The 21,141-nt window shown below is 39.4% G+C and overlaps 2 protein-coding genes across 5 annotated transcripts in view; both read right to left on the bottom strand.

Moving 5' to 3' along the window:
* The window catches only part of LOC133545532 (zinc finger protein OZF-like), a 32,450-nt gene extending 13,382 nt beyond the window's left edge, over nt 1–19,068 (bottom strand). The window contains exons 1-2 of the mRNA XM_061891220.1: nt 17,925–19,068; nt 14,530–14,712 (exon numbers count right to left, since the gene is read on the bottom strand). Coding sequence (XP_061747204.1) covers nt 14,530–14,712; nt 17,925–18,048 — 307 coding nt within the window. The 5' untranslated portion in view covers nt 18,049–19,068. The remainder of the gene's footprint in view (nt 1–14,529; nt 14,713–17,924) is intronic.
* LOC133545526 (gastrula zinc finger protein XlCGF57.1-like) overlaps nt 1–21,141 on the bottom strand; it is a 403,569-nt gene that overhangs the window by 312,625 nt on the left and 69,803 nt on the right. The gene's annotated exons all lie outside the window — the stretch shown is intronic.

The raw sequence follows: 21,141 nt of genomic DNA, 5'->3' as shown, positions 1-21,141 counted from the left end.
AAATTTTTTTTAAAATAAAACAAGCCACTGGGAACTGATTTTTATTGTTTTTAACCCTTTTGAAATTGTGATAATGTTCCCCTTTAAACAAGTATTGCCTTTTTAAAGGCCTCTTAAAATAAATTCAATGTCCATGTCCGACTACAAATAGTTATTATATATAGTTAAAAGCTTACAATTGTCAGTATAGACAGAGGGTCAGCAACCCGTGGCTCGTGAGCCGCATGCTACTGGCCTAGTACTGGCCTAGTGGCTACCTGGAGCATTTTTTTAAAAGGATTGAAAATGGAAAAAGATGGGGGAAAAATGTTTTTTTTTTTTTGTTTTAGTATGTTTTTTGTTTGAGGACAAATATGACACAATCCTTCCCAATTGTTAGAAAGCCCACTTTTCAACATATTTGAGTGTATGCTTCACTGATGAGAGTATTTGGTGAACATCGTTTTGTCCTGCTAATTTCGGCAGTTCTTGAACTCACCATAGTGTGGACTGTGACACAACAGTTTGTTTACATGTAAAATCTTCCACTCCTTTGTCTCATTTGGTCCACCAAACATTTTATGCTGTGCCTTATTGCACAGAGGTGCGCTTTGTTGACGTTATTGACGTGTCGGAGTGCTATTCAGGCATATTTGGTCAGTGCATGACTGCAAGCTAATCAATGCTAACATGCTATTTAGGCTAGCTGTATGTACACATTGCATCATTGTGCCTCATTTTTATGTATGTTTGAGCTCATCTGATTTCCTTTACTTGTGTCCTCTTTGTATATAATTTAGTTCTCCATGTTTCATGACACATTATCTGTATGAAATATTGGCTGCATTTCAGATAGTTGTTTGTGTGCCATGTTGTTCCAGACCACTGCAAACATTACCGAGCTGGCAAATATTGTAATAAATCTATTAGAAGAAGACAGCCTGCCGTTTCCTTCAACTTGGACACACACATCTATACCTTTGGCCATTAAAATCCAATAATTTCCAGGAGTTATCTCCCCTTTCGAGTAGCCTCTGATTTACTGAGGGTTTGTTTCTATTGTTGTAAAAATGTGTAGAATAAATATTAAATTTCAACATTTCTGTCAATCAAGATTTGCTTCAGCCTGCGACACAGTCATTTTGATAGGGGCGGTATAGCTCGGTTGGTAGAGTGGCCGTGCCAGCAACTTGGGGGTTGCAGGTTCGATTCCCACTTCCGCCATCCTAGTCACTGCCGTTGTGTCCTTGGGCAAGACACTTTACCCACCTGCTCCCAGTGCCACCCACACTGGTTTAAATGTAACTTAGATATTAGGTTTCACTATGTAAAGCGCATTGAGTCACTAGAGAAAAGCGCTATATAAATATAATTCACACAAAGTATGCTATTACAGCTAATGTAGACACTTACGTCATGTGTTGCCTTCATTATAACACTTATATACAACTTTTCATTTTTCGCGACTACAGACAGATTTGTTTTTTGTATATTTGGTCCAAAATGGCTCTTTCAAAGTTTTAGGTTGCCGACCCCTGGTATACACACATTTGTGGACATTTGACAATGATGCTCAAAAAGGTTTAATATGTGTTCTTATTGATATATTTTTCTAATGTTTTCAAATGTTATTCTCTAGTAAATTGGAATTGGCCCATAGGACTGATTAAGGTGAGGGTTTTTTTTTCATTTATTTTATACAGTAGAAGTGGCTTTGTTGGTCAGGCCAAAGAAATGTGACACTGTTAAGTGCTGCATGCCTCCAACGGCCCACTTGTGATTAACTTATAGGAAGACATGCACCTGGAGAAAGGTGCACTGGCAACACTAAATGGTCCCTGGTGTGTGAATGTTTTTTTTTGTTTATTCTTTCATGATGATAATTTTGCTTAAAATTCTTAATGACTGTTGAAAATTATGTAGAGAAAATATTTCAATGTACATATTGTTTGAATAGCTGGTATTCCGTGACGTGACTTCTTCCCAGAATTGGAAACTAGTGGTGGTCGACCAAGCCAAGATGGCTGTTGTACAGCAAACAGCCCACGAACTATCGGAGTACAAGAGAGGCTTAAATCTTCCCGCAAAAAGCAGATATGAGCAAAAAATCCAACTATGCAATGGAATAGATCCCTATACTTGATCAAAAAAAGATTTGTGGAGTGATATCAAGGATGATACTTGGGTGGCGTTCCCAGACCTATGGAATTATTGTGCTCCAGACATTATTCTACACGACAAAACAGATGGAAACTTGGAAAATCATGGAGGTCGACAACTTCTTTGTGTGTGTCTGGGTCAAAGAAATTGGATAAATATGCATTGTTTTTGGTCGGGTAAGGTTGCATTTCATGATTTAACTTTGCGTCTACTGCCATGTTTGTCGTTGTTGCACGCGCTGTTAACGAGTAGCGTGTTTTTGCAAGTCTTCATCAAAATATATCGAAATATGTCAACATTGTGTACCTGCTGAAAGATCCATTTGATTGTTTATCAAAATATAGCTATAGATGTCAACATTGTGTATGTGCTGAAAGATTCATTTGTGATTATTTATCAAAATATAACTATAGATGTCAACATTGTGTATGTGCTGAAAGATCCATTTGTTATTGTTTATCAAAATATAACTATAGATGTCAACATTGTGTGTGTGCTGAAAGATCCATTTGTGATTGTTTATCAAAATATAACTATAGATGTCAACATTGTGTGTGTGCTGAAAGATTCATTTGTGATTATTTATCAAAATATAACTATAGATGTCAACATTGTGTATGTGCTGAAAGATTCATTTGTGATTATTTATCAAAATATAACTATAGATGTCAACATTGTGTGTGTGCTGAAAGATCCATTTGTGATTGTTTATCAAAATATAACTATAGATGTCAACATTGTGTGTGTGCTGAAAGATTCATTTAGAATTGCTGTCTTGTTTTAAAAGTATAAATATAAAGGTCAACATTGTGTATGTGCTGAAAGATTCATTTATGATTGTTGATCAAAATATAACTAGAGATGTCAACATTGTGTATGTGCTTAAAGATGCATTTATTATTGTTGTGAAGTGAAGTGAATTATATTTATATAGCGCTTTTTCCTCTAGTGACTCAAAGCGCTTTACATAGTGAAACCCAATATCTAATTTTTACATTTAAACCAGTGTGGGTGGCACTGGGAGCAGGTGGGTAAAGTGTCTCGCCCAAGGACACAACGGCAGTGACTAGGATGGCGGAAGCGGGGATCGAACTTACCAACCGAGCTATACCGCCCCAAATATTAAAATATGACTAAAGATGTCAACATTGTGTATGTGCTGAAAGATTGATTTATGATTGTGGTCTTTGGTAAAAGTTTAACTCCTTTAGGTTTTGGTCACATATATTTATAGGGGCTGATGTGCCTTTGGGACAGAGGACCCTATTGTATTTCTAAGGTTTTATTATAATTCTTTATTATACCGCCCCCTAGGAGTGTGGGGAAAAAATCGATTCAAATACGTTGTGCGATTCAGAATCAAATCTTTTTTTTTTAAATATATGTATATATATATTTTTTTAATCAATCCAACAAACCACTACACAGCAATACCATAACAATGCAATCCAATTCCAAAACCAAACCTGACCCAGCAACACTCAGAACTGCAATAAACAGAGCAATTGAGAGGAGACACAAACACGACACAGAACAAACCAAAAGTAGTGAAACAAAAATGAATATAATCAACAACAGTATCAATATTAGTTATAATTTCAACATAGCAGTGATTAAAAATCCCCTATTGAAATTATCATTAGACATTTATAAAAATAATAAAAAAGAACAATAGTGTCACAGTGGCTTACACTTGCATCGCATCTCATAAGCTTGACAACAAACTGTGTCCAATATTTTCACAAAGATAAAATAAGTCATATTTTTGGTTCGTTTAATAGTAAAACAAATTTACATTATTGCAATCAGTTGATTAAACATTGTCCTTTACAATTATAAAAGCTTTTAAAAAAAAATCTACTACTCTGCTTGCAGTCAGCAGACTGGGGTAGATCCTGCTGAAATCCTATGTGTTGAATGAATACAAAATCGTTTTGAATCGGAAAAATATCGTTTTTGAATCGAGAATCGTGTTGAACCCAAAGATTCGCAGCCCTACCGCTGCCTCTTTGAGCTGTAATTTGACCCCCTTAACATGCTTCAAAACTCACCAAATTTGACACAAATCAGGAGTGGCGAAAATTGCGAGCTAATCAAAAAACCAAAACCCAAAACTCAAAATTGCTCTCTAGGGCTCCTAGGAAGAAAACACAGACAAAACCGTCTCTAACTTCCAGTAGGAACGTCGTAGAAACATGAAACAAAAACCACTATGTAGGTCTCTGTTAGACCCATATTTCATACACTCTTACCTCCCGGCTAAAATCGCAATTCCCCCTTCAATACAAAAGTTGGCTAAAAAATTTTTCACTTTTTTTCAAACATTATCTCCTCTGAGGCCGCTTGTCGTTTCGGCTTCAAATAAGCAAGAGAAGAGAGATTGAACCCTTCTGATTAAAAGTTGATAAAATAGTTTTAATCTGCTTAACTGCCACGGTTTTGATTTTATCAGCCTTCAAAGAACCTCTGCACTGAAAATCATTTCAAAGATAGCCGCCGTGCGCAGACACAGTAAAGGACATGTTTTTTTTCCCTTTTTTTTCCCTACCGTCTGCTGCTGTTGCGCACGCACCAACATTTGTGGGGGAGGGGCTGTGATCGTCTATACCAAGATGGCTGCCAGGTGCCGTAGGTAAGCCGGTATGTTTTAAAGTTGCCGTTTGCCTGCATATTGTAAAAACAACCGTCCGACATTCTTTATTTTGTGTACTTACATATGGTGCCTGACTGTTGTGGCGTTTTAAGGCCATCTGCACTTTTTATGCTACGGTAAAGACAATGAATGGTCCCATTTTGATTTATTAGCCTTCAACTAACCTCTGCGCTGAAAAACATTTCTAGGATGGCCGCCGTGCGCTCGGACAGAGAGCTAGACTTTTTTTTTCTTACTGCTCCGAGTATGTAATCTTCAGAGGTGGGTAGTAACGCGCCACATTTACTCCGTTACATCTACTTGAGTAACTTTTGGGATAAATTGTACTTCTAAGAGTAGTTTTTATGCAACATACTTTTACTTGAGTATATTTATAGAGAAGAAACGCTACTTTTACTCCGCTCCATTTATCTACAATCAGCTCGTTACTCGCTACTTTTTTTTATTGATCCGTTAATGCACGCTTTGTTTGTTTTGGTTTTGTCAGACACGCATTCAAAGTAGGAACTAGGCATGCTTGCGTTTCACCAATCACATGCAGTCACTGGTGACGTTGGACCAATCAAACAAAACCAGGCGGTCACGTGACCATCACACGTCGAATCCGACCTAAAAAAGTTGAAAAACTTATTAGGGTGTTACCATTTAGTGGTCAATTGTGAAGAATATGTACTGTACCGTGCAATCTACTAATAAAAGTTTCAATCAAAAGTGTAAAGGAAAAAAGACACTTTTTATTTCAACCGTACTTCCCGTCAAAAGCCTAAAGACTGATCGCACACTTCCTGTCTTCACAATAAAAGTGCCGCTCCATCGCGCCTGCGTTAACAAAATAAGAGTCTCCGAAAGCCAGCGCAAACAAGCTAGCAAGATACGGAGTTTGCCGCCAATGTATTTCTTGTAAAGTGTATAAAAACGAATATAGAAGCTGGACAGACAAGATGCCAAAAATCAACGACTTTCATGTGGTATTAGACAGGAAAGAGGAACTTTTTTTCTCCTCCATTTGAAAAAGTGGACGTTATCAGCACCATACTGTCTGATTCCAATCAATGCAAGTCATCAGAATCAGGTAATACACCAACTTATATTCTTGTCTTCATGAAAGATATATGTTAAACATGCATGTATATTCATTAAAACACCTTTAACATGTCAACAAAAACGGCAAAATAACTATAAATTATATACTGTATGTATATATATATATAAATGATATGTGTGTATGTATATATGAGGTAGATCACCTCGACTTGGTCATTTATTAAGTAATTGATTAACGTTGGAAAAACTTATTGGGGTGTTACCATTTAGTGGTCAATTGTGCAGAATATGTACTGTACTGTGCAATCTACTAATACAAGTTTTAATCAATCAATCGATGAATGCCTACTGAGCCTATGGTGCTGTTAAGTGTTTGTGGCTCAATTTGCCTTATTTTTTTTATTTTGATGTATTATTATTTAATATATATTATTGTTTTAGTTGCTTAAGAGATATTCCTGGCTATGAATTTGCTCATTGCTATTTTTATGTATGTGTGCATTATTTGTTGCCGTAATCATTAAACCAACAGGTTACTCATCAGTTACTCAGTACTTGAGTGGTTTTTTCACAACATACTTTTTACTTTTACTCAAGTAAATATTTGGGTAAGTACTCCTTACTTTTACTTGGGTAATAAATCTCTAAAGTAACAGTACTCTTACTTGAGTACAATTTCTGGCTACTCTACCCGCCTCTGGTAATCTTACAAATGGCATAAACGCGCCAGTGACACAATATTTGAATAATATTAACATTAGTTGTGCTTCGCCCTCGTGTGAAATATTTGTTAAGATGGCTGCCGGCTAGCTAACGCTTATCCGGGCTTGGGTCGCGAGGGCAGGCAAAGTGTTTTTGTCCATCGCTGCTTGCAGCTTTAATCTTCTATTCAGACTTGCAGAAGTTGTGCTTTTCGAAGCGCTCAAACTTGTGCATTCTTCGATTATGCTCCCGTGGACAAGAGTGGGTGCCACTTTTTCGTCGTCATTTTCTAAAATCTTTCACTTTTCCGCCCTTCTTGATTAGCTCTCGAGGAAATCAGAGGAAACATTTATCCTTTTTGTGATTTGAATAATTCGTACCGCCAAAAACACACGCATAGCGCATTTTTTCTTTGAGAAGGGCTAAATGGCAACCAGTACCCATTGAGAACAGAGCTAGCTTGACCACCCATACAGTTGTGATCAAAATTATTCAACCCCCACACAATTTTGGTGTTTTAGCAAGTTGGACATTTATTCCGTATTTTGTTTATAGGCATATCAAATAAAGATGCAATAAATAGACAAATGTAACTTGAATTACAACATTATATTTTGTAACATACCAAACAGTGTCATTTCTCTTAATATCTCATTGACAAAAGGATTCAACCCCTTGAAGATCATAACTCTTAAGAACAGAATTTGAATAAGGTCTTTTCAATCAGGTGTTGAAAACACCTGTAGATGTGATTAGAACCATAACGAGCAACAATAAAACTGATTGAAAAAGACTGTGACGCTCAGCTTCTTGTAGATGGTCAATGGTCAGGGAGTGGTCAAAGAAGTCAAGAGAGGAGGTAATTTCTCTTCATAAGAAAGGATATGGATATAAGAAAATAGCAAAGACATTACACATTCCAAGAGACACAGTTGGGAGCATAATTCGCAAGTTTGAAGCTAAAGGCACAGTGGAAACACTACCTGGGCGTGGTAGAAAAAGGATGCTGTGTGCAACTGCTGTCCGGTATTTGAAGCGTACAGTGGTGAAAAACCCCGGGTAACAGCTGAGAACTACAACAGGACATTGCAGAGGGGGGAACGCAGGTTTCGTCCCAGACAATAAGGCGCGCACTACGAGATGAAGGCCTCCATGCCAGAACTCCCAGGCGCACCCCACTTCTGACTACCAGGCACAAGAAAATTGACTCCAGTATGCCAAAAATCATCTGGACAAACCCCAAAGGTTTTGGGAAACTGTTCTATGTAGTGATGAGACAAAACTGGAACTCTTTGGGCCTATGAATCAACGTTATGGCTGGAGGAGAAAAAAAATGAAGCTTACAAAGAGAACACCGTTCCTACTGTTAAGCATGGTGGGGGGTCAATCATGCTTTGGGGCTGTTTCTCTGCCTCAGGTACCGGGAATCTCCAGCGCGTTCAAGACATTATGAATTCTATTTCCTAGCAGGTTAAATTAGCTGCAAATGTTATGAAGTCAGTGACGAAGCAGAGGCTTGGGAGACGTTGGACCTTCCAACAGGACAAGGATCCCAAGCATACCTCCAAATCAACATCAGAGTGGCTGCAGAAGAAGGGCTGGAAGACTCTGGAGTGGCCTTCACAGTCGCCAGACCTAAATCCTCTAGAAAAGCTGTGGTGGGAATTGAAGAAGGCAGTTGCAGCACGCAAGCCCAAAAATTTTTAGTTTACTAAATTGCAATTTTAAATTTCCCGGGAGTTTTTTCTTGAAAACGTCACGTAACGATGACGTGTACGCTTGACGTCACGGGCTGTTAGGAATTATGAGCGCTGCGAACACACACAGCTAAAAGTCGTCTGCTTTAAAGGGGAACATTATCACAATTTCAAAAGGGTTAAAAACAATAAAAATCAGTTCCCAGTGGCCTGTTGTATTTTTGGAAGTTTTTTTCAAAATTTTACCGGTCCCCGAATATCCCTAAAAAAAGCTATAAAGTGCTTGATTTTCGCTATTTGCGATGCGACTATCCATTTCCATGTGACGTCATAAAGTGCTGCCAATGTAAACAAACAATGGGAATACCACAGCAAGATATAGTGACATTAGCTCGGATTCAAACTGGGATTTCAGCGACTTAAGCGATTCAACAGATTACGCATGTATTGAAACAGATGGTTGGAGTATGAAAGTATTGAAGAAGAAACTGAAGCTATTGAGCGAATAGCTATTGACGCTATTCTTAGCCATAGCATGGCCGAATAGCTGCGTTAGCATCGCCGGTACAATGTGCGGACCAAACGGTCAGGACTTTCGCATCTTTTGACACTGGAGCAATTTAAATCCGTCGATTGGTAAGTGGGTTTTTTTTGCATTAAATGTGGGTGCAAGGAAACGTAATATAGTTGCAAATGCATCTGCAGGTTATCCATACATCTCTGTTCCATGTCTGCTTTAGCACCGCCGGTAAATAGCATGTTAGCATCGATTAGCATAGCATGTTAGCATCGATTAGCTGGCAGTCAACATCAACAAAACTCACCTTTGTGATTTCGTTGACAATCGTTGCAAATGCATCTGCAGGTTATCCATACATCTCTGTGCCATGTCTGCCTTAGCATCGCCGGTAAAATGTGGAGACACTCTGGCACATTCATTGGGGGTCTGGCGGCAGACACTTTCGCATCTTCTTGCCAGTGGTGCAACTTGAATCCCTCCGTTAGTGTTGTTACACCCTCCGACAACACACAGTCGAGGCATGATGTCTCCAAGGTTCCAAAAAATAGTCAAAAAAATGGAAAATAACAGAGCTGAGACCCGGTGTTTGTAATGTGTTGAAAATGAAAATGGTGGGTGTGTTACCTTGGCGACGTCACGTTCTGACGTCATCGCCTCCAGCGCGATAAACAGAAAGGTGTTTAATTCGACAAAATTCACCCATTTAGAGTTCGGAAATCGGTTAAAAAAATAGATGGTCATTTTTCTGCACCATTAAGGTATATATTGACGCTTACATAGGTCTGGTGATAATGTTCCCCTTTAACGGCATAATTACACAGTATTCTGGACATCTGTGTTGCTGAATCCTTTGCAATTTGTTCAATTAATATTGGAGAGGTCAAAGTAGAAAGATGGAGTTGGGAAGCTTTAGCCTTTAGCCACACAAACGCACGGTGATTCCTTGTTTAAAATTCACAGAGGTGAAAATTTACTATGGATCACAGCGAACATGGATCCCGACTGAATGTCAACCAGCAGGTTTCGGTGAGAAAATTGTGGTAAAAAGTCGCTTCTTACCAAAGATCAGCTGAGCTAGTGCCGCCCATAAAGCTGCTGTCGACTTCCCTTAGACATTGGCATCAAGACACCCGTAGACACACACCTCCGGCTATCAGGTACTGTTAAACTCACTAAAACACTAGCAACACAATAGAAAGATAAGGGATTTCCCAGAATTATCCTAGTAAATGTGTCTAAAAACATCTGAATCTGTCACAATGCAATTGCGTTTTTTTTAACTTGTATTTTTCTTTCTTTCTCTAGCCGTTGCTATCAATATCCTCAAACACAAATCTTTCATCCTCGCTCAAATTAATGGGGAAATTGTTGTTTTCTCGGTCCGAATAGCTCTTTTTGTTGGAGGCTCCCATTAGAAACAATGTGAAGATGTGAGGAGCCATCAACATGTGACGTCATCGTCTGCGACTTCCGGTAGAGGCCGGGCTTTTCTGTTAGCAAGCAAAAGTTGTGAACTTTATCGTGGATGTTCTCTACTAAATCCTTTCAGCAAAAATAGGGCAATATCGCGAAATGATCAAGTATGACACATAGAATGGACCTGCTATCCCCGTTTAAATAAGAAAATATCATTTCAGTAGGGCTTTAATTTTCGCATTGTCCATTTACTGACTTTTTATGCTTTTTAATGACCCGCGGAAACCTTGCTAAAGCTCTTGAATTTCAAATAATGTTGGACAAAATCTCTTTGTCATTGTTTACAAACTCAGGAAATAAGTCCCTGGACACAGGAGGACTTTAAGGACTAAAGGGCCCCTGTATCTACTTGGTATTGGATCAATATCCAAATTTGTAGTATCGCCCAAAACTGACGTATCAAAAAACAGAAGAATAAGTGATTACCGTATTTCCTCTAATTGCCGCAGGGCATATAGTATGCGCCTGCCTTGAATTACTGCCGGGTCAAACTCGCTTCGCAAAATAATTAGCGCATACTTAGTATTACCGCCCGGTCAAAATCGTGATGTCACGAGAGACACTTCCCCTGTCATCATTTTCAAAATGGAGGAGGCTGATTTCAATACCGGCAATTTGAAATCGCATAAAGGGAAGAAGATTAAGAGCTATTCAGTAGGATTTAAGGTCCAAGTTTACATCACATTCAATTCTTTACTGCATGCCTTTGGTAAGTGCCGGAGTGAGGAGAAGTTTTAAAATAATTAGCGCCCTGGCGGCAATTCAAGGAAATACGGTATTACATTTTAAAAGAAATGTATAAACACGTTACAACAGAAAGTAACCAAATATTAACAGTTAAAGTAGCAAGTACATTAATAATAACTTTGATAAGACAAAACAACTCAAAATTATTAATATGTTACTGCATGTCAGCAGATAATTTAGGAACCTTTTAAAATAATCATATTATCATATAGAATAAACACAAATTAAAGTATTGCACAAAGAGAATGTTCTTGCAGGAGGCTGTAATAGATATCGTAATATGGATTTTAGGCCCATCCCTACATCTCATATGGCTCTTCATCTACAATTGGTGCCACATTACACTCCTTTGGGAGGTTAAGTGAACCATGTACAGTTGTGCAGACGTATTGTGATCATCTAACATGGACTTGTCCAGGATTTTTGTGTTTTTCTTTATTTTCCATTCCTTTCACCACAATGTTTACAAACGCTACAATTGGCTTGAGTTCTGACGTTTATGAAAAAATGTCCTACGTTTCATGTTCTACATTTCTGTTCACTGGCTTCAATCACGCATGAAAGGATTTGGTCAACAGTCAATAGTGGTTGAACTTGCACTTACCATCTAACACAAATAAATCTGCTTTGCTGTGGGCTTTCGTAATATCTGCTGCTAAATAAACTATGCTGTAACATACACAGCACTGCATCCATAATTTCTGATAAGGCTGTACAGCTAATTAGTTTATGCATTTATTTGAAATAAATATATTGTTAATATAAGATGTGAGACTTTTCAAGGCTGTACTTTTACGAGGTTTTGATAGACCTGAAAACAATCTAAAGCCTTGAATTCCAATGATTAGATTTAAGACTTTAAAGGGGAACATTATCACCAGACCTATGTAAGTGTCAATATATACCTTGATGGTGCAGAAAAAAGACCATATATTTTTTTTAACCGATTACTGAACTCTAAATGGGTGAATTTTGGCGAATTAAACAACTTTCTGTTTATCGCTGATGTGGTGATGACGTCAGAACGTGACGTCTCCGAGGTAATACAGCCGCCATTTTCATTTTCAACACATTACAAACACCGGGTGTCAGTTCTGTTAATTTCCGATTTTTCGACTATTTTTTGGAATCAAGTGTGGGCCAAAAGCGTTGCTATAAAAAGTAGCATCACTGCTAATATGTAGCATCATTTGAAAAGTCACCTGCTAGAGAATGAAGAGAATTTCATTAAATCCGTAACAACCTATCACATAGCGAAGGACGAATACTATTTGATTTCCTAATATGCAGCTCATTTATATTTGAGATTTAAAATGTTTCTGACAATCTTGCACTTTCTGTTTTGGAAAGGACATGAACTTTTATGCCACTGAGTTTTGGTGAATTGACTTAATTGTGATTTCCTTCCCTGCATGAAAGTTTAAAATGAGCATATATTATTGCAGTGTGAACAACAATGTTTTAGTGTAGACACATAGAATCATCATACTGCTGTGATTATATGCATCAAGTGTTCATTCAAGGCCAAGGCAAAATATTGAAATATATATTGTTCATCGCGATATGGCCTTAAAATATCGAGATATCAAAAAAAGGCCATATTGCCCAGCCCTAGTGTGTCCTTTGCCTGTATTTCTTTGTGGTGTACAGCTCTGTTCTTCAACTTAGGTTGTTTTTAAAGGGCTCCATAAATAAAGTTGGTATGGTATGGTATAAGGCGCACTGTCGAGTTTTGAGAAAATTATAGGATTTAATGTGCGCCTTATAGTACGAAAAATACAGTAATTATTCACAATAATCGGGTTACTTTTAATGCTCGTTTTACGTACAAATCTGAGGAAAATACCTTTGTGAAGATGGACTGCCAATTCGGAAAGATTTGCGGCAGAGGACGTTATTATTTTCAACAAGATTCAGACGTTTGGGACATGGGACAACTGAGATCAAACATGTAATTGTAAATAAACAGAACTGTTATCTGCCAAATTAAAAGGGAATTGCACTTTTTAAAATTTGCCTATCAGTCACAATCCTAATGCAAGACAAGAACACATGTTTTTCTTTTCTTACGTATTAAACCATAAAAAACGTTGAGAAAAGAAAAACATATGTACTCTTGTCTTACATAGGGTTTGTGAATGATTACACAATTTTAAAAAGTGCAGTTCCCCTTTAAATAAGAAAATAGAACAAGATATCATGTAACAAGAGCATGATATATTGATAGTAATAAAATGCCACATAGCAGATTATGCAAATGTGATGAATTAATCTTAATACTGTCCTGTCGCCATGGATGTGATCGGGCCTTCCTTTCAAGGGGAACATTATCAGCAGACCTATGTAAGCATCAATATATACCTTGATGGAGCAGCAAAAAGACCACATTCTGTATTTTTTAACCGATTTCCGAACTCTAAATGGGTGAATTTTGGCGAATTAAACGCCTTCTGTTTATTGCTCTGGTGGCGATGACGTCAGAACGTGACGTCACCGAGGTAATACAGCCGCCATTTTCACGTTCTACACATTACACACACGGGTCTCAGCTCTGTTATTTTACTTTTTTCGACTATTTTTTGGAACCTTGGAGACATCATGCCTCGTCGGTGTGTTGTCAGAGGGTGTAACAACACTAACAGGGAGGGATTTACCGGCGATGACAGACATGGCACAGAGATGTATGGATAACCTGCAGATGCATTTGCAATGATAAAGTCAACGAAATCACAAAGGGGAGTTTTGTTGATGTTGACTTATGTGCTAATCAGACATATTTGGTCGCGGCGTGACTGCCAGCTAATCGATGTTAACATGCTATGCTAATTGATGCTAACATGCTATTTACCGGCGGTGCTAAAGCAGACATGGCACAGAGATGTATGGATAACCTGCAAATGCATTTGCAACTATGTTACGTTTCCTTCCACCCACATTTAATGCGAAAAAAACACTTACCAATCGACGGATTTAAGTTGCTCCAGTGTCAAGAGATGCGAAAGTCCTGATCGTTTGGTCGCACATTTTACCGCCGATGCTAATGCAGCTTTTCGGCCATGCTTTGGCTATGAATAGCGTCAATAGCTATCCGCTCAATAGCTTCAGTTTCTTCAATATTTTCATACTCCAACCATCTGTTTCAATACATGCGTAATCTGTTGAATCGCTTAAATCCGAGTCTGAATCCGAGCTAATGTCGCTATATCTTGCTGTGCTATTCGCCATTGTTTGTTTACATTGGCAGCACTGTGTGACGTCACAGGGAAATGGATAGTGGTTTCAAAGATAGCGAAAATAGGGCACTTTAAAATTTTATTTAGGGATATTCCGAGACTGGTAAAATTCTGAAAAAAAACTTCAAAAAATACAACAAGCCACTGGGAACTGATTTGTATTGTTTTTAACCCTTTTGAAATTGTGATAATGTTCCCCTTTAAGTCTAGGAGCATGAACTTGGATGGGCGGACACACGTCTTCTAAGACAAAGTGAAGAGTCCAGTTGTGATGGATTGAATGCCCTGAGAATAAAACGATCGGGATGTTGTGCTTACTTGGACTGTGATGAAGCTGTGAGGACTCAGGTGGTTTGTCTTCATGCTCTTCAATCTCCACAGAGACAACAGTCAGTGGAAAGTTGGTGAGATCATCCTCCTCCTGCCCTAGAAGACATTCTCCCTTTTGATTGATCCAACATTCCTCCTCTTCCTCTTTTATGTCAGGGGGCTGGTGGACGTCTGTTGGGTAAGTCAATAGGATCAAGAGAAAATATGATTAGTTTTTGACTGAAACCAATTAGATTATTTGTGTTATTTTGTGTGTTGTGTTGAAAGTCAATAAAATACAGAAAAAAAAACAACTTCCTTTTGTCCCAGCCATTAAAATTACTTCAATGAATAAACAAGCTTGGAAATTTGAATGGGGGCAATTTTAGGCTTATCTCTAACATTAACCACATCATTGTAATGACATAGTCCTAACCTTAACTTAAATACAATGGCAATTTAAACAAACAATTGTAATTCCAAAAGTACTTAAAACTTTCATATCATGTTTTTGTAATCATATAAAATCATTTATGGTCATTCTGATGGCTGTGTCAAAAGGAACTCTAACCCAAACAGGCCTTACTGGGAGGTGGTTCTATGGAGTATCTCCATCAATAATTCATCGTCAGGAATTGGAGACCATCTACGACACGCTGAAGGAAAGTCAGTCACCTTTGTGTTCTTTTAATAAACAATGTTAACTACATTGGTTATTGAAAATAAATGTTTACTTTCACTTATTGATGCATGAAAGTCAGAATCGGGAAGTGAAATTATAACTTTGATTATATTGATTACAAAAAAATATATATTTAGTGACTATGTGAGTTTAATGTAGACATGTTGATACATTATTACAGAGGAACATCAACCTCCCATAAATGTGATGTCTGAAAAGGTCTCATTAGAAGTATTTAAGTCCCATCTTAAAACTCATTTGTATACTCTAGCCTTGAAATAGACGCCCCCCCTTTAGACCAGTTGATCTGCCGTCTCTTTTATACTCTGCACCCCCTTTTGTGCTGGAGCGGGGGGAGCACAGATTAGGTGACCACAGATGTGCCAGCTGTTCAGAGTCGGGACATCTCTGCGTTACCGACTTCTTTCCACTCAAGACGATCCCCTGCTGGCCCCACTATGGACTGGACTCTCGCACAATTAACTAGATCAGGGGTTGGGAACCAATGGCTCTAGAGCCAGATGTGGCTCTTTTGATGACTGCACCTGGCTCTTAGATGAATCTTAGCTGACATTGCTTAACACGATAAGTAATGAATAACTCCGCTGGTAATCAGTGTTAAAAATAACGTTCAAAATACAAAACATTCTCATGCATTTTAATCCATCCATCCGGTTTCTACCGCACCTGTTCAAGAGGTTGCATTAATAGTAAGAAGTATTTTATTTATTGTTGCTCAGAACAACAATGTTATTAAAAAGAATACGAGACTTATTATCCACTAAAAATGTTGGTCTCACTTAAAAATGGACGCATTTAATTGTATTCAGTGTTAAAAAAAATAAAAAATAAATTATACGGCTCTCACGGAAATACTTTTAAAAATATTTGGCTTGTATGGCTCTCTCAGCCAAAAAGGTTCCCGACCCCTGAACTAGATCCTCTGGATGTCCATTGCACCGGTCGCCTCCAAGGTGTCTCATTGTATCCCATTGGGTTGAGTTTTTCCTTGCCCTGATGTGGGATTTGAGCGTTGTGGCTTGTACAGCCCTTTGAGACACTCATTATTTAAGTCTATATAAATAAACTTTGATTGATTTTCTTGAGCTATATAAAGAGACAGGGACGATTCATCTTACAATAGACAATACTTTCAAGAAGAGCGTCAATTAAATATGAAGTTAGTAAAGATGTGAGAGTAAGACGGCGTGTCGCAGTGGGAGAGTGGCCGTGTGCAACCCGAGGGTCCCTGGTTCAATCCTCACCTAGTACCAACCTCTACACGTCCGTTGTGTCCTTGAGCAAGACACTTCACCCTTGCTCCTGATGGGTGCTGGTTAGCGCCTTGCATGGCAGCTCCCTCCATCTGTGTGAACGTGTGTGTGTGAATGGGTGAATGTGGAAGTAGTGTCAAAGCGCTTAGAGTACCTTGGAGGTAGAAAAGCGCTATACAAATGCAACCCATTTACCATTGTATGGCTCTCCCAGCCAAAAAGGTTCCCAGCCCCTGAACTAGATCCACCGGATGTCCATTGCACCGGTCGCCTCCAAGGTGTCTCATTGTATCCCATTGGGTCGAGTTTTTCCTTGCCCTGATTTGGGATCTGAGCCGAGGATGTCGTTGTGGCTATCTGAACTCACTATGTTCGCTGCTGGCTGTACATATCCTACTAAATAAGACCTACACTGTTTCAATGTCCACATTTCTCTGTTGATGCAATTGTTGATGACTGAAGTACTGATATCAACCAAAGCTCCTCATCCCACCCCCCGGATTGTAAATAATGTAAATAATTCAATGTACATACTATGATGATTAACCTGTGTGATGACTGTATTATGTTGATAGTATATATTTGTACCATGAATTGTTGAAAAACTTATTCGGGTGTTACCATCCATCCATCCATTTTCTTCCGCTTATCCGAGGTCGAGTCGCGGGGGCAGCAGCCTAAGCAGGGAAACCCAGACTTCCCTCTCCCCAGCCACTCTGTCTAGCTCTTCCCGGGGGATCCCGAGGCGTTCCCAGGCCAGCCGGGAGACATAGTCTTCCCAACGTGTCCTGGGTCTTCCCCGTGGCCTCCTACCGGTTGGACGTGCCCTAAACACCTCCCTAGGGAGGCGTTCGGGTGACATCCTGACCAGATGCCCGAACCACCTCATCTGGCTCCTCTCGATGTGAAGGAGCAGCGGCTTTACTTGGAGTTCCTCCCGGATGGCAGAGCTTCTCACACTATCTCTAAAGGAGAGCCCCGCCACACCGCGGAGGAAACTCATTTCGGCCGCTTGTACCCGTGATCTTATCCTTTCGGTCATGACCAAAAGCTCATGACCATAGGTGAGGATGGGAACGCAGATCGACCGGTAAATTGAGAGCTTTGGCTTCCGGCTTCACCACAACGGATCGGTACAACGTCCGCATTACCGAAGACGCCGCACCGATCCGCCTGCCGATCTCATTTAGTGGTCAATTGTACGAAATATGTACTGAACTGTGCAATCTACTAATAAAAGTATCAATCAATCAATCAAAGCTTGTGCAGCCCTTTGAGACACTAATGATTTAAGTCTACCGAACGATATATAAATAAAACTTTCATTGATTGATTTTCTTGAGCTATATAAGGAGACAGGGACAATTTATCTGACAATACTTTCAAGAAGAGCGTCAATAGTCAAATAATAAAGTTAGTAAAGATGTGAGAGTAAGAAGCAAACAAACCTGTTCTGTACAACACAATTTGAGGTTTCCTAAAATCAGCGTCCAGTAGTTGATGTTGTCGCTCCTTCTCCTCTATTGTTGGAGAAAGTTCCTCCTCGTACTCTGCTACCGTTGTTTCGCACATTTTCACAAAATCACGACACTTGCCACTCAGACGTTATCTCTACTTAGCGATGTGTTGATAACGTCCTTTGTCTCTTTGTTAGCAGCTAACTGGCTAGGCTAACTAGCTAAGCTAACTAGCACGAGAAGCGTCGAGGTGCGATAAGACTAATTTAACCGGGACACAAACAATTACCAACAATGTTTCATCTACTACACCACATATATGCGTACATGTATGCACTAAATACAAAAAGAGGACCAATAATGGCCACGTTTAGGCCGTTTTTCCGTCAAACGCCATCTTGCTTCGTCATCGTTCTTCCTTGGATCTCCAGCAGACTAGTAGAGCAACTTAGGCCTCCACAGCTTCTTAACGGGACTTCTTCGTCCTGTCCTATGGTCCATACTACATTCTACACTACAGGAGGTCGCGCTATTAACGCGTCGAGCCGTAGCAGCAAAATGCCAGTAAGAAGAAGAAATCGAAGCTGGTTGCTTGTCTTCTCGCGAGATCTGACAACACCGCGCGTGAACAACATAGAAGGACGAGGGGAAAAAACACGACGACGTTCCAACCGCCTTTAAACTAAATATAATAATATTGCGTTCACATTTGATCCCTACTTAGCGATGTGTTGATAACGTCCGCGTCTCTTTGTTAGCAGCTAACAAGCTAAGCTAACTAGCACAAGAGGCGATAAAGTGCGCTCAGACTAATGTATCCGGATACAAACAATGACTAAGAATGTTTCATCTACTACACCACATATATGCGTACATGTATGCACTAAATACAAATAGAGAAACAATAATGGCCACGTTTAGGCCTTCTCTGTCAAACGCCATTTTGCTTTTTACGCCTTCGTCTTCTTCGGATTTCCAGCAGCCTAGTAGAGCATCTTAGGCCTCCACAGCTTCTTAACGGGACTTCTTCGTCCTGTCCTATGGTCCATACTACATTCTACACTACAGGAGGTCGCGCTATCAACCTTTCAGAAATGTGCCGATCGGGTTCCAGGTTTGTTGTAATGCTAGTGTTTGACCACATGGTGGTAGTAATAGTCTACAAATGACTAGGAACCAATTATAGTATATGTGTCTGGCAGGACTCATTAGAGGTAGACACATCTTGTACGCACGAGGGTTGATGAAGCGTGGTTTATAATGTTATCGTTATGAAAAAGGCAGTTCTACAAAACAGAACAATTTAGGGCTTCAAGGTGGAAGAGGGGTTAGTGCGTCTGCCTCACAATACGAAGGTCCTGCAGTCCTGGGTTCAAATCCAGGCTCGGGATCTTTCTGTGTGGAGTTTGCATGTTCTCCCCGTGAATGCGTGGGTTCCCTCCGGGTACTCCGGCTTCCTCCCACTTCCAAAGACATGCACCTGGGGATAGGTTGATTGGCAACACTAAATTGGCCCTAGTGTGTGAATGTGAGTGTGAATGTTGTCTGTCTATCTGTGTTGGCCCTGCGATGAGGAGGCGACTTGTCCAGGGTGTACCCCGCCTTCCACCCGATTGTAGCTGAGATAGGCGCCAGCGACCCCGAAAGGGAATCAGCGGTAGGAAATGGATGGATGGAATGTAACAAACAGTTCAGAGTGTCCCTCCAGAGTTGCCGTAGGGCTGTGACGTAAGAGGTCTATAAAGGTGGGTTGTTGAAGAAGGTACTTAGACACTCTGTAAAGGAGATCACATTAAAGAAGTGGTGGAGACCAGACCTGCTCTCATGACTCCCTTTTATTATTTTATTATATAAGTAAACAAAATATGTGAACTCAGGACACTCGGCTACATTGGTGGCAGTGGTGTTTTTTTTGTTTTTTTTTGTCCTGTCCAGCTTCTCAGGCAAATCATATAGTTCAGTGGTTCTCAAATGGTGGTAAGCGTACCCCTGGGGGTACTTGAAGGTATGCCAAGGGGTACGTGAGATTTTTTTTTTAATATTCTAAAAGTAGCTACAATTTTAAAGTCCTTTATAAAATATATTTTTTTGAATAATACTTCAACAAAATATGAATGTAAGTTCATAAACTGTGAAAAAAAAATGCAACAATGCAATATTCAGTGTTGACAGCTAGATTTTTTGTGGACATGTTCCATAAATATTGATGTTAAAGATTTCTTTTTTTGTGAATAAATGTTTAGAATTAAGTTCATGAATCCAGATGGATCTCTATTACGATCCCCAAAGAGGGCACTTTATGTTGATGATTTCTTCTATTTGTAGAAGTCTTTATCCAGCGGCATAGCTCGGTTGGTAGATTGGCCGTGCCAGCAACTCGAGGGTTGTAGGTCCGATTCCCGCTTCCGCCATCCTAGTCACTGCCGTTGTGTCCTTGCGCAAGGCACTTTACCCATCTGCTCCCAGTGCCACCCACACTGGTTTAAATGTAACTTAGATATTGGGTTTCACTATGTAAAGCGCTTTGAGTCACTAGAGAAAAGCGCTTCATAAATATAATTCCCATCCATCCATTTTTCTACCGCGTATTCCTTTTGGGGCCGCGGGGGGCGCTGGTGCCTATCTCAGCTACAATCGGGCGGAAGGCGGTGTACACCCTGGACAAGATGCCATCTCATCGCAGTATTTTTCAACAAGTTTTTTGTTATTTTTATATCTTTTTTTTTTCAAATAGTTCAAGAAAGACCACTACAAATGAGCAATATTTTGCACCGTTATACAATTTAATAAATCAGAAACTGATGACATAGTGCTGTATTTTACTTCTTTATCTCTTTTATTCAACCAAAAATGCTTTGCTCTGATTAGGGGGTACTTGAATTAAAAAAATGTTCACAGGGGGTACGTCACTAAAAAAAGGTTGAGAACCACTGTTGTAGTTGATGTAGATGCCCATATCGGATGTTCAGATTTACTTTACAAAAGAGAAGTGTAGGATACTTCTCTTGTTGCCTTATTTGAATTTGACTTTATTAAATGTATTTATATTATCATTTGGTGCAGCCGGGCCGGAGCAGGAGGGGATAGAAAGAGAAAAAAAAAGGAAGACAGAGGGGGAAATTGTGATTAGACAGAGAGACAAAAACAACAACAGCAAACACAACAACAATAGAACAACACCAGCACATACAATATGTACAAATATGAT

This window comes from Nerophis ophidion, linkage group LG28, assembly GCF_033978795.1.
Source record: "Nerophis ophidion isolate RoL-2023_Sa linkage group LG28, RoL_Noph_v1.0, whole genome shotgun sequence".
Lineage (NCBI taxonomy): Eukaryota > Metazoa > Chordata > Actinopteri > Syngnathiformes > Syngnathidae > Nerophis > Nerophis ophidion.
This window is presented reverse-complemented; position numbering and strand designations above follow the sequence as displayed.